This window comes from Diabrotica virgifera, chromosome 5 (genome assembly GCF_917563875.1).
Source record: "Diabrotica virgifera virgifera chromosome 5, PGI_DIABVI_V3a".
In the NCBI taxonomy this organism is placed as follows: Eukaryota; Metazoa; Arthropoda; class Insecta; order Coleoptera; family Chrysomelidae; genus Diabrotica; species Diabrotica virgifera.
The window spans coordinates 47,647,650-47,662,284 of record NC_065447.1 but is presented as its reverse complement, the minus strand read 5'-3'; the positions used below and the strand labels follow the sequence as shown (position 1 = coordinate 47,662,284).

Below are 14,635 nucleotides of genomic sequence, written 5' to 3'. Positions count from 1 at the left end.
TGTCTCTTTAATAATTCATTTCGAGTTTTACTAAAAAGCTCACGTTGCATTTGATGTAAGTAAGTGAAGAAATAGACAATGTTAGTGTAAAGAGTGACTATCCTGACCAGCTTTAAGATGTTGACGTTCCAGATATCACAGACAACTAAACGTAAACAGATTTTTTGACTCTTTAACTCTTTCAACTGCTGGGGTATGTCACACCCCACCTGTCGATTAGTGGCAGAAAAGTTCACCTGTTGGATGCCGGGTTAATACTACTTCCCTCGTATTAAATAGTTTATCTGACGATGTAATATAATAATTAGTAGTTCAGGGTCATATGCATTGTGCTATTTGACAAATCAATCATCAACGGAATTCATTTTTAATAATAGAGTATTATTTACAAACATGCTCATATTTATTGTTGTATAGCCCAGGCGGGATGTTTTGAATTGGACAGTTTCGACAGAAGTCTATTTTTTATTGAAATCAATTAAGGATATACCATGTACCAATATTCACGATATAGCCCAGTAAATGAACGGGAAATACGGTGATACCGTGTAATTTTTACCGCGAAGTTTGAAAATTTGAAATAGGTCAAGTAGCCTAGGGAATTTCTTAAAATTATGGTGGTGGGGGAAGCCCTCGGCACGGCGAGAAAAAAATGAATCGGCGGAATCAAAATCACAACTCCCTTCAAAAATTGCATTTCTTGGCTTCCTGTCATCAAATTGTGATCTTTTTTTAAATCGATTTCTGGGGCGACAAGGATTTCAAATCTGACATTTTATATCATTATTTATATACAAACATATTATGTTATAAATTTTTTATAAAAAAATATAATACTAATAGATTACAATTAATTAATTTGGGCAAAACCAGAATAAAAGTCGAGAATGGACTAAAATCGGAAGTAGAAATCAACTCGGGAGTCAGACAAGGGGATACCTTGAGCCCATTGCTTTTTAATTTAGTCATGGACAAAATCATAGAAAATATTAAAGGTAGTGGAAAAGGATATAAAATGGCGGAAAAACAAATAAAAATACTCCTCTGTTATGCTGACGACGCAATCTTAATCTCCGATAACGAGGAAAACCTATAGCGAATGGCACAAACTTTCAATACAGTGGCGAAAAACTACAACATGAAAATATCAACAGCCAAGACAAAATCCCAACTAGTGTCAAGGGAACCCATAAGATGCAAATTAGTAATTAACAACGAACTAATTGAACAAGTCTCGAGATTTCAATATCTGGGAATCGAAATATGTAGTTATGGAGATGTTAAAGAGAGCGTCCAAAAGCAAGCAAATAAAGCCAATTACGTGTCAGGATGTCTAAGGGATGTCATCTGGAGAAACAAAGATATGAGGCTGGAAGGGAAAGTACGCATATACAAATCATGTGTAAGACCGATTACGACGTACGCGATAGAAATAAGATGTGACACAGCAGAAACCATGAGGATACTGAGAACATCAGAAATGAGCACGTTGAGGCCAATAACTGGGAAAACACTGAGAGTCAGAATACCGAACGACAGAATAAGAGATCTCTGTAACATACAAGATATAGTACGGTGGGGAAGACAGAGACGACGAGAGTGGAATCAGCATGTGACGAGAATGGACAGCGAGAGAATAGCCCGTATAGCCAGGGATTCGAAGCCAACAGACAAGAGACCAATAGGAAGGCCCTTTAAAAGGTGGCGAGATGGCTGGGAGTCAACATCACAGCTACGAATACAAGCTCAAAATCGGTAAGAAACAGGCCAAGAGGCCTATTATAAGAAAAAGAAGAAGAAGAATTTTGACAGTTTGATACTAATTATTACCTTATTAAATTTGAAAATGTATGCCAAAATAGCCTTAAACTTGTTCTAATTGAGCAGGTATTACGGCCTGACTTGTTATTAAAGAAATATCAGTGGCAAATGAAAATATTACTAGTTCAGAGAAATAAGGAAAAAAATAACCTGTTGGTGACAACCCCCTCCAGGCCGAAACCAAATTTTTTGAGTAGTATGGACATCTATATTAATAACCTATATGTTTCCTGCAGCCGATGTTGATGATATACATAGTTATAAACAAATGAATATCAAAAAACGCTAAATTTTCGCTTTTTTCGTCTATAACCAAAAAGTTAAGTATTTTAAATTAATTTGAGAGAAAGAAACTTATAAATCATATAAAAAACTTCAATAAGGCGTTCGGTGAATATGTCTATCCTTATTGGTTGCTTAGAAAATTGCAAATTAAATAATAAATTTTGAGTTTTTGTAAATATTCATAATGTAAAAATTAACTTAGAACGTTCTTATTACACGAAATGGTAAGACGTCCGGTGCTTAAATCATACCCTAAATTTCAAAGCAATTGGTCAAATATCTCAAAAGGTATTTAATTTGTTTATCCCAAATTAATTTTTTTTTTGCAAGTCTGTAAGTCAGAAAATGATGAAGTTACGCTAATACTTTGGATAGTTTATGAAAGAAGAAAATTTATACTATTAATTTAATTAAAAAAAAATGACAAAAAATAATTTTAAATACTGCAAAATTATTTTGCAAAAACATGTGAATTAAAAAAAGGGGGGCTAACTTTGTCCCTAATTGTCATAGGACACTTATTTTTCTTTCTGAATGTGTATAAAAATTCAGTCTTTCCAAATATGAAAAAATAATTTTTCTATGGGTAGCGGTTAAAAAGTTATTCTACTTGTTTTTAAGGAAGCAAAAAATCGACGTGCTTTTGCAAAATAATTTTCCACTGCTTGAAATTACTTTTTGTAATTTTTTTTAATTAATTCAATAGCATAAATGTTCTTCTTCCATAAACTGTCAGAAGTTTTACTGTAACCTCATAATTTTATGACTTATAGTGTTGCAAAACAAATGAATTTGGGATAAACAAATTAAATAACTTTTAAACTATTTGACCAATTGCTTTGAAATTTAAAATATAATTTAGGCACCAGAAGTCTCAGCCATTTGTGTAACAAGAAGGTTCTAAGATAATTTTTACATAAGTTATGAATATTTATAAAAACTCAAAATTTATGATTTATTTTGCAATTTTCTAAGCAACCAATAAAGATAGACATATTCAGCGAACTCCATATTGAAATTTTTTAGACGATTTATGAGTTTCTTACTTTCAAATTTGTTTAAATTGCCTAATTTTTTGGTTATAGACGAAAAAATCGAAAATTTACCATTTTTTGATCTTCATTTGTTTATAACTATGTATATCATCAAAATCGGCTGCAGGAAACATAAAGGTTATTAATATAGATGTCCATTCTACTCAAAAAATTTGGTTTCGGCCTGGAGAGGGATGCGTCACGAGAAAAATCTTATTTCTCTGGACTATACACTTAATCCTGCAGTTCTGTCAAGCGTGGGCTCAAATGTTTCTGATTATTGTCTACACGTCTACACTTCAACGGTTAGACATGTCAAAATATTGATCTAATTATTATCAAATAGAATAGGTTGAACAAGACATGGTATCCTTCGAATCTTCAGGAATTTTAGGTAAAGATTTAGATAAAGAAGAGGAAAAAGGAGAAGAAATTCTAATCAGCTATGAAGATATTTAGATACAATAGGAAGCTTTTGAGGAAAAAAATAACTCAGAATACTATTGTCAAATATTGTGGTACCATTTGGTTTCGTCGCAATTTTATTCCTCTCATTTCGATATGTTTATAGCTCTCCCCAGTTTCTCACTTTCAGCATTGTGATGTCCCAGTGATTCCATTTCAAATCACTCAATTTTGGATCAAAAAAACTTTTGGATCTCCGATTTATCTGAAAATTGGTATATAGCATCTGCAGGATGTAGAAATAAAACATTTAAGGTCGAATTGGCTTCTTGTTCTTCTTCTTTTTTTTTTCTCAAAATGTTATTTTAAGCAATTTTACAGTGTTTTGCATTTGATTAAACAAATTTGCATTTTCTATCTTAAAGTATCAATGGAAAATATAATATTTTATTAGAACTACTCAAAGACTACTTTAATAGAATTACTGACTCAAAAATGTCACTATATGGCATTATACCAAGTTGTTTTGATTCAAAACAAATTTTTGATAAAATTTTATATTGTAGAAAACGTTAAAATACCGTTCTTTACATTTTCCCTAATTCCCAAAATACGTCATACTCGATTTGGCTGAAAATTTGCCCATAATTAGCCAAAACTTAGAACTTTAAGTGGTTAGAAGGATGTGAATTATATTACAATACCAAAAAAGTTACATGCAATATCATAGTCAAAAATATAGGTGTCTACTGTAAGTACAATTAACTGGGAAAATATGGGCCTCACAATAAAAAATGTTAAAAAGAAATTCTAATAATTGTAAATACGATTTATTTCGAACAATTTCAGCTGCTACCATTTTTGTCAAAAAGTTAAAATGGCGGAGATATTGAGCAAAAACAGTTCTCCTTTAAAATCAAGATGGCGGCTAATGTAACGGAGGTATTCATTCGCGATTTTAATTTAAGGCTACTGTTGACCCCCGTAAAGATTAGAAAAATAAAATTTTGGGCAGCTCGGCATGTAAGGTCAAATGCTATCCCGACTGATCTAATATACTTTTGAGTCTGATATTATTGCATGTAACTTTTTTGGTTGTGTAATATAATTAAAATCCTTCTAACCGTTTAAAGTCCTATGTTTTGGCTATCTGTGGACAAATCTGTGTTTCAACCAAATCGATTATGATGTATTTTGGGAATAGAGAAAAATGAAAAAAAAAACGATATTTTAACGTTTTCTACACTATAAAATTTGATCAAAAACTTGTGTTGAATCAAAATAACTTGTTCTAATGCCATATAATGACATGTTTGAGTCCTTTCTATTAAAATATTATTTTTATCATTGATACTTTACGATAGAAAATGCAGATTTGTTTAAATAAACGCCAAAGCACTGTAAAATCGCAAAATCGCATAAAATAACATTTTGAGAAAAAAAAGGAGAACACTTTTTGACCTTAAATATCTTATTTCTACGTCCCGTAGAAGCTGTACACCAAGTTTCAGAAAAATCGGAGATCCACAATTTTTGCCTGAGTGATTTGACATGGAATGTATGCCCTCATGGCCTAGTTCTCCTTCCCATATCTCTCTGAGTGTTCCCCTCGATCTTTCCGTTTTTGGTTTTCATCTGGCGACGTTCCAGTAGGTCGTTTTTCCGTCTCTCTGTGTATCATAACCATCCCAGTCTCGGGGTTTAAATTTAAATATATCTTTATAGGTGTATTACTTCATGGTTCATTGTTATTCTGATTTCTGTTTTCCATTGTTATAGGACGCACCATTCTTCTTAAGAGATCTTCTCGGATTGTCTTGGCTGCAAATGTAATTAATGGTCTGATTTCAACCCTATATATTTTCATTTTTGTATTTCTGGATAAGATCTTAATAATATAAAAAATTACTAATAGCAGCATCATTTTGCATATATTTGAAATTTGTTTGCGGGCCCTGAATATGAAAATTATTATGCAAAAAATATTAAACAAACAAAAATTTAAACCTAACAAAATTTAGCACACCTTTCAGTCGTATTATAAATTTTTGGTAACCGATATATGAAGGCTGTGTATGCTAACCTTCCAATGACCAACCTTTTTTTGTTACACGGATGACCAAGGGGGGGGGGGGAATGACCCAGGTCAAAAATGTAAAAAATGACAATTAACAAAAAAATTAAGTTTTTTTTTTAATTTTTTTAATTTTTTTAATTTTTTTAATTTTTTTTTAATTTTTTTTATGGCATGGACTTTATGTTATTCAGCCAGTCACAACATGGGTATTAGTGTCATGTGTTGTGTTTATGTTGAGTAAGTGTCTTGTTACTTTGCAAAGTCGACGTCATTAGCGTAAAACTACTTGGAATTACACATAATAGACGCTATTTTACTAAACCTCAACTTCAGAATATATTTTTTATTCGTAAAATATAGGGAATTTTTTTTATTTCAAAATATGAGGATATCTAGAATGATATTAAAGTCAAATAAAAAAATAATGAGTTAAAAATTGAAAATACTTTTGAATTTATCAAAGAAAAACATACGCTGGGGCAGAGCTGGGGAGGATTCGAATCACATAGGACTCCAATCCTGGATTCGAATCCTTTTTGAGGATCCGAGGCCGGTGATTCGAATCCTTTAAAAAAAAAAGATTTGTGATCCGGATTCGTCGAAGAAATCCTAAAGGATCCGTACTCGAATCACCAATGTTATGTTCGGATCCTTTTAGAGATTATACTGCGCCGGCGCGACAAGCTGACTCAAGCTTCGACTTGTCACGAAGTGTAAACAAACACAGATTGAGAGTGAAGACCGAATGCATCGGAGTTTGTAAAAAGTTAGTTATACTGTTATAGTTACAAAATAGAATTAGTAAATAAATTGGTATAATATAAACTATAGATAGACATAATATAAGTGAACGTGTAAAGCTACAGGTAAGTGAAAATCTGTCTATTATCTATTTTTCTATTTATGCACAATGTACAAATTGAATATGTAGGCGATATCAGTCGACTAAAGGCAAAGGGTAGAGATGGGTATCGCGAGTACTCGAAGTTTGAAAAACATCAATGTTTTGTTAAAAGTAAAGTTAGTAAATAAGGTATCTCTGTATCTAGTATCTACTGATTTGTCATCATGAACCAAAGAAGAAATAGGTTGAAACCAGATATGGCATCAAAATTAACTTTTTGAACTTAAAATTTGAAATTTTGCGGAGGTATAAATTTAATATACAAAAGTATAATTATAGTCTTGATTTCAAAAATCCATGTATGTAATGTAATTTATAATGTAGGTAGTCTGTTTCAGTCTTTAGCAGAATTAAATTACACCGGTTAGAAAATGGTATTATTTATTAAAAGTCAAATGTGAAAAAACATCGATGTTTTCACAACGAAATTTTTTTACCTATCGATATTTTTAATTTCGATAACCATCGATATGAAACATCGATGTTTTTAAGTTCGATACCCATCTCTACTAAACACCTAAACGTATATACAGTATGTTAACTTTTTGATTGTGACTCCAGGCGAGTGGTCTAGAAAAACAATCCTGTTTAATAGAGAAAAATAGAATATTAAAACTGACCCACTACTGGTACTGGTAGGGAGTGTAACCATGTTATAACAGGCTGTTTTTATTCCTCTTATGTCCCAATATGTTTACCATCGAAAAATATATGATTTTATGTAATCTTATCCATTCTATGAAATCTACCAGTACAGTTCATTATTTAGTGCTCAGCTGACTATTTTTTAAATTAGTGACAATTGTGTCAAACTAAATGTTAGTACACTTTTTAGTTATTAAATAATTCAAAATGAGTCATTTCTGTGAAGAATATAATTATATATACATGTTTTTTTTTTAATTTTGAAAAACTTCTTTGTTTCTGAGTTTCTGAAGGAGTTCACGCACATAATGTCACGCAAATGACATACCCTACTTATTCTGATACTCTGTAGTTCTTTACGAGTTTCTTCATGAAAATAGAGCATTGATTTATTAATATCAACTGTTATACTTAGTCATTAGGTAATTACTACTATAACCAATGTGAAAGATACATTTTTTTTTTCAGGAATATATTACTAATGTCTTCAGAATCTTCAAAACAACCTTCTGGTGAAGATGACAGTAGAAAAGATCCATTTGTTTCATTATCGGATCAAGAACCATCGTACTGTACTGAATCAGCTACTCTGAAGACGATGAAATAATTGAAACACCAAGAAAGCCCAAAAAAAAAGAATCAAATAACAAAACTGTATGATATTTTCGAAAAAAAGGAAGAGCAAAGTGTCAAAAGTGGTAATGTCGTTGCTGAAAATCCTCCGGTAGTAAATTCTAAAATTGATTTTGAAAGATTTGAAAGTATCTCGGTATTGGATGGAAAATATTTCAAGATTTGCAAAATGAAGAATGACAATGATGTCGAAGCAAACTGTCAGCTCTGTTTTCCGATCATAAAGAAAATTAGCGGGAGTCTTAATTCATCATCTAACTTCATCAGACATATAAAAAGAGTTCATCCTGAAAAACTAGAAGAGTATAAGCGGTATAAACAATCTAAGAGAAATTCGAAATTAAACAAAAGATGCCACACTATAACTGATCCTGAAGGACCATCGACGGCATCGACTAGTGCCAGTAGCCATAAGCAACCTAGACTAATGCAGACACTTCTAGGCAGCGGAAACGTTAGGGTTGACCAAGCTAATTTTGAAAAACGGGTGGTAAATTTTATTTTAGGTACAATGTCTGCTATAAATATTATAGAACATGAAAGTTTCTTGGCATTTTTTCAAGGAATGAATGTTAAAGTTCCATCAAGAAAAACAATTATGAAAAAAATCAATCAAAATTATAATGAAAATATGTGTCATATTAGAGACAAACTAAGAAATACTCGCTTTTTACGTACGACAGCTGATATTTGGTGTAACAAAAAACGAAGTTTTCTTGGGGTTACCGTGCATTGGATCGAAGAAAACTTGGTTAGAGGATCTGCTGCAATTGCCTGTAAACGATTTAAAGGCGCACACACTTACAGACATATTGGCGAAATGCTTGAAAATATAAACTTGCAGTTTGGTTTAACAGAAAAAATAGTTGGAACAATTACAGATAATGGAAGCAACTTCGTTAAAGCATTTGAACAATACCACATAACCAATGATGAAGAGGAAGCGATAAATGCAGATGATATATTTCAGGTAATAAATATAAATGAAGAGAAAGACACGGAACTTTTGGAGAATGACGATATGGATGTCGATTCAGCTGAACAGTTCACTTTACGGAAACATTTCCGATGTGCCAGCCATACACTAAATTTAATAGCCACAACGGATTACAAAAATTTAATTAAAGAAAATGCAGTTCTGCGAAAGCGCCATACTGCAGCATTTCAAAAATGTAACCTGCTTTGGAATAAAGCTAATAGACCAAAATCAAATGAAATTATTCAGAACATTTTAGGGCACACACTTAGCCGTCCAGGTATTACTCGATGGAATTCACTTTATGATTCTGTAAAGCAAATTCTAAAAGAAAAGGTCAAGCTCAATACACTTTTTAAGAAACTGGAACTGGAACCATTTAAAGGGACTGAACTTTTATTTTTAGAAGATTATTGTATGGTAATGGAACCTCTAGCCCATACATTGGATTTTCTTCAAGGAGAGCACGCGAACAACTCATTTTTTGGGTTCTTGTTACCGAGTTTATTATCTCTAATAAATAAATATGAAAAAAAAGTAGCGGTCCATACCACATACAAATATGGAGGTGAATACATAGCCAAAATGTGCCTCGACAACCTGAGAAGAAGATTTGCTGACATACTGTCGCTTAATTGTAAAGAAATCGTAATTGCAGCCGTTTTAATTCCTCAATTTAAATTCAGATGGTATAATATCGTAAAGTATCCTACATACACTAAAGAGGATATAAAAAAGTTTATTATAGACGCAGCTAGAGACTTAGACGATTCAAACTATGATTTCTTATCAGATGAGAGTGACACAACCAATTTAGACCAATTCTTTGATTTCAGTGACGACAAGGTCAAGGTACAGCCTCCAATATTAAATAACGACAGTGAAATGGCAAGAAACCCCTCCCAATCATCATCTGTACCTAAAAGTAAAACATCTTCAAAAATTGAACTGGAGCTGTTGAGGTATTTAGAAGATAAAAGAAATAATATACATATTATTAATGAATATCCTACACCTCGAAGGAGTGGCCTGACAGACGAAAATTTTGAAATTTTGGTGCTATGTAAGGCCAACCAAAAGAAATATTTTTAAAAACTATAAGTTTTTTAAAATTTTATTTTATGTTTATTATTTTTGTTCACTTTATTGTTGTTTGTTGTTGTTGTTCTGTTTATAAATAAAGTGTATTTTTTGTAGATTTTTATTTATTTATGGTTCATATTCATAGGTTATTGCCAGTGCAAAAAATATTCATAGGGAGTATGTGGCTCAGTGGTCCGTATTTAGAGTCAGGACTTTCGGATCCATGGTTTCCGGGTTCTAGTCCTGTTGGTGACGGGGTTTTTCTGATTAATTTAATTAATTAAAAATAATTATGTTACATAGTCCTTAGGTAGGATTCCCCACTCGATTATTTATTGTTAGGTTCTAATTAACAGTGCTGTTCCTAAAGTGTCACCGGGAAAGAGTAACCAACCCTACACAAAACACACGTTATAAAAAAGTTAAACCAAACTGAGAGTGGCTAAATGGACAGAATCTATTTTTATATCATTTTTATGCATGTCATGGTGAGTAATAGATAGACAGAAGACAGTATTAGATTAGGAATCATACATCATTACACTGATATGATCCGTGATTTGTGATCCGAAAAATGGACTCGAATCACGTGATTCAAATCCTTGTTTTTTAGTAAAAAGGATTCGGACTCGGATCCGTGATTCCTATCATATCTCGTGATTCGGATCCGTGATTCGAATCCTTTTTTTGAGGACTCGTCCCAGCTCTGCGCTGGGGTCACAATTTCCCCCGCTTGGTCATCCGAAGGTTAAAGGGATCTAAAATTTAAAGAAAAACTCCATTTTTTTCAATTTTTTGTTCCGAATTATTTATTATTTTTGAAGTTATACTGCTTTAGGCGCGATTGAGAGTAAATTTTTATTATTCTGGGCGCATGCGCTCACAGAGAGTATGTAGTTCTTTGCTAATCTCTCAAGTTATGTATGTATCAGGGCAAATAAGTCATTAAAAGAATATATTAGTGGTTTTAGTAAACATTTTATTTATTATAATTTTTGTGTCTTTGGATTTGTCTTCCTCGGGAGTAAGATAATAAAGTATCTATTTATCACATTTATAACATTTGTAATTATGTCCGAGATGTCACGTACACACAGCGATGATAGTTTCGTTGGTAGAGCATTGGACCAGAGATCGAGAGGTCCCGGGTTCAAATCCAGGGCGATTCATATTCTTTTTTTTTTTAATTTTTGGTATTGTTTTATTAAAAAAATTTGAAAGTGGTGGGTAAGCATGAAACTTAGTTTAATATTTAAATAAAATACAAATAAACTGTTTAGTATATTTTTATTTCGTTGAAATTATATAATAGAAGTATAACTTCTTACCTGGATACAAAGTACACACACATTCTTTTTTTAATCAACAAACATTCAATTTTCAATTTTTAGCTAGTAATATATTATGTAAAATTCAAAAACCAAACATTTTCCTAAGACGTTGTAGGCGAAAATATGGGCCCAAAAAGCAAAATTTTTCAATGTTTTCTCAGATTTGGTTCTTCTTCTTGAGGTGCCTTCTCCATTATTGAAGTTTAGCGATAACTACAGCAAATCTCTTAGTATCGAATATGTGTCCATGTCTGTCTGTGACGTTCTTCAGCCAGGAGTATTTTCTTCTTCCTGGACCTCTTCTTCCTCCCACTTTTCCTTCCATTATGAGTCGTAAAAAGTTGTATCTTTCTCCTCTGTAAATATGTCCTAGATAACTCGTTGTTTTTTGTTCTTTACGATATTTAGGAGTTCACTCTCAGTCCCCATCCTTCTCAGCACCTTGTTGTTGGTCATGTGCTTTGTCCAAGAGATCTTCAGCCTAATTCGAAAAACTCACATCTCAAAGGGTTCTATAGCTGTAATTCCGAGAGTCCGTGTTTCCACTCCGTATAGCAATATGGAATAAATCAATATTTTCACAAATTGGTATCAGATGTCCAATTAGAAGGTAGAGTTTATTTAGTCCAGAAAGCCACTGTGCATCCGCTAGGAAAAATATTCCGATTCAGATTTTTGGCACAATTTTACTCAAAAAGGACCCCTTTTAACAAATTTGTATGTTGCCAGGTCCAAAAGTGGGTTAAAATTTTTTTAAACGTTTTTTTTTACTTTTCTCCTAAAATTATTTTTTTTTTGCATCTAACAAAGTTTTTTACGTTTTTTGGATCATTTCAAAGACAAAAGGTCTTTAGTGACTTTTCTCTAAAGTTGATAGTTTTTGACATATAAGCGATTAAAAATTGCGAAATCGGCCATTTTTAAACCTCAGAAACTATGTGAAAAACTGAAAATTTCGATGTTACCAAGGTAAGAAGATATCCTTAAAACATTGATTGATCAAATCCCGAAGAGTTTTTTGCAATAGTATATCGAAAACCCCTTTGTTTTTTAAATGCCAATCAAGCGGAGGCTTGATTGGCAACCTTTGCATGAAATGCAACATGCGTAAATATATGTACGGAAAAATATTTCGATTCAATCTTTTTTCACCATCTTGCATAAACCGTTGCATGTGTATAATAATATGTAATCGGAGAACATTTTAAGTTTAAAAAAATTGTCAATTTTTTTTGGCACATTTTTGACCATGCAACATGCAAATTTGTTAGTAGGGAACTTTTTTAAGCAAGATGGTGAAAAAAAAATTGAATCAGAATATTTTTCCGCACATATTATTTACGCATATTACATACAATGTTGTATGCTTCTTTTCATGAGCATTTTTCAGTGCGTCACAAATGATAGAAAAAAAGGTAAGTCCGTGATAATATACATTTTAGTGATATGACATTTTAGTTAAATCTGACAGTTGTCACATTTTATTTGCAATTTGGCATAAAAACAAATTAATTTTGTTTATTGCATTTATAAAATTGTATTTTCTTTGATTTGTATAGTCTTATAAATTGTACAGATTATATTCGTAGTATAATATTATATAATTCGTAAATAATTTTTTTTCGAAATGTCGAAACCCAAAAGACTCCATTTTCAAAAAAATAAATGTTAAAAAATAATAAAATCTCTGGATTTCTTAATTCGGAAACAGTTTCTCTCTTATACCTATTCCCGTGCTTCCAAAAATTGCAAGGAATAAAGGGTGATGAATGTATAGACATGGGGAGTCTACATAGTTGCACTCCACAACATATCCATTTCACCGAGGTAAAGATCAACAAAACTGCTTCCTAGTACTCAATACGTGAGTAAAAACGGTAGGTAGATAAAAGGCATTATATTTAATTTCGATTCAGAGATCATTACCATCTTTCTATGGACCATTTCGAACTCTTTAGTTCTCATCAGGAAAGCAACTGTAATGATGCTCTTCATCATTACAGTTGATTTCCTGATGAGAACAAAAGAGTTCGAAATGGTCCACAGAAAGATGGTAATGATCTCTGAATCAAAATTAAATATAATGCCTTTTATCTATTTTTTTTATTGTAGCGCCATCTATTGACAACTAGAATAAATGTTATAAATGTCACCAATGAAATGTAATCACCGACGTGCGTTTTTTCTATCACATACAATTTAATGCGTTGGAATGAAATCAAAAAACTGTGACGCACTGAAAGATGCACATGAGAAAAAGCATATACATGCAACGGTTAAAAATAATGTAGCGACTGCTTGAGTAGCAATTAAAAAACAAAGGGGTTTTCGATACTGTATTGCAAAAAGCTCTTCGGGACTTCATCAATCGATATTCTTAGAACATCTACGTACCTTGGTATCATTGAAATTTTCGGTGTTTTATATAGTTTTTGAGGGTTAAAAATGGCCGATTTTGCAATTTTTAAAATTCCAATTGCTTATATCTCGAAAACTATCACATTTACAGAAAAGTCACTTAAGATATTTTTTATTTTGATTGATCCAAAAAACCCAAAAAAATTTGTCCGATGCAAAAAGTTAATTTTAGGAAAAAACAAAAAACATGTTTAAAAAAGCTTTTGACTTTTTGATCCTGACAACATACAAATTTGCCAAGAGGGGATATTTCAAGCAAGATGGTGAAAAATTTGAATCGAATATTTTTCTGCGCATATATTTACGCATGTTAATATATACTTGCAACGGTTGCCAATCAAGCGCCCGCTTAATTGGCAATTAAAAAACAAATAGGTTTTCGATATTGTATTGCAAAAAACTCTTCGGGATTTCATCAATCTATGTTCAGAGAATATCTTCTTACCTTGACAACATCGAAATTTTCAGTTTTCACATATAGCCCGATCAAGGAACACAAAACTTTATAAAAACCTCAAAAAAATTAAAGAAATGATGAAAATTTGGGAATGGGTAGTTAAAATTGTCTATTATTATATAAGAAAAAGTTTACAATTCTAAACCGTCTCCATTTTACAAAAATAGGGAAATAAGGGTTGGTTTTTCATTAAAAGTGCTGTATTTTAAAAATAATGAAATAATAAAAAAAATGTAACAGTGAAAAATAAAATAGTCATCAGAGTGATTTAACCTTAAAGATTGGTCTTAAAATTTTTTTTAAATCTCGATTGTTTTATGAGATATAGCCTATTTTTAATAAGGGTTGAAAACGAAATTTTTTTAAAAAACGGTCTTATTCGGTTAGTTTTGCATCAGTTAATCTGAAAATTGGTGAACACACTCTTTACAGATCTATTAAGGGCTTAAGGTTAAGATTTTCCAAAAATTTTCAAAAAAATTTACGGCCAGTGGAAAAATTTTGGAAATTTTTTGTTGAATTTTTGTAAAAAAAACTGAAAACTTTGGTTTTTCTTGTAAGTATGT

General features: G+C 31.7%; 1 protein-coding gene across 1 annotated transcript; it reads left to right on the top strand.

Moving 5' to 3' along the window:
* Positions 1–7,645: 7,645 nt before the first annotated feature.
* On the top strand, positions 7,646–9,872 carry LOC114331576 (uncharacterized). The gene has a single exon (XM_050651914.1). It carries the CDS (start codon positions 7,974–7,976, stop codon positions 9,870–9,872), a length of 1,899 nt encoding a protein of 632 aa, XP_050507871.1. The 5' UTR covers positions 7,646–7,973.
* Positions 9,873–14,635: the final 4,763 nt, after the last annotated feature.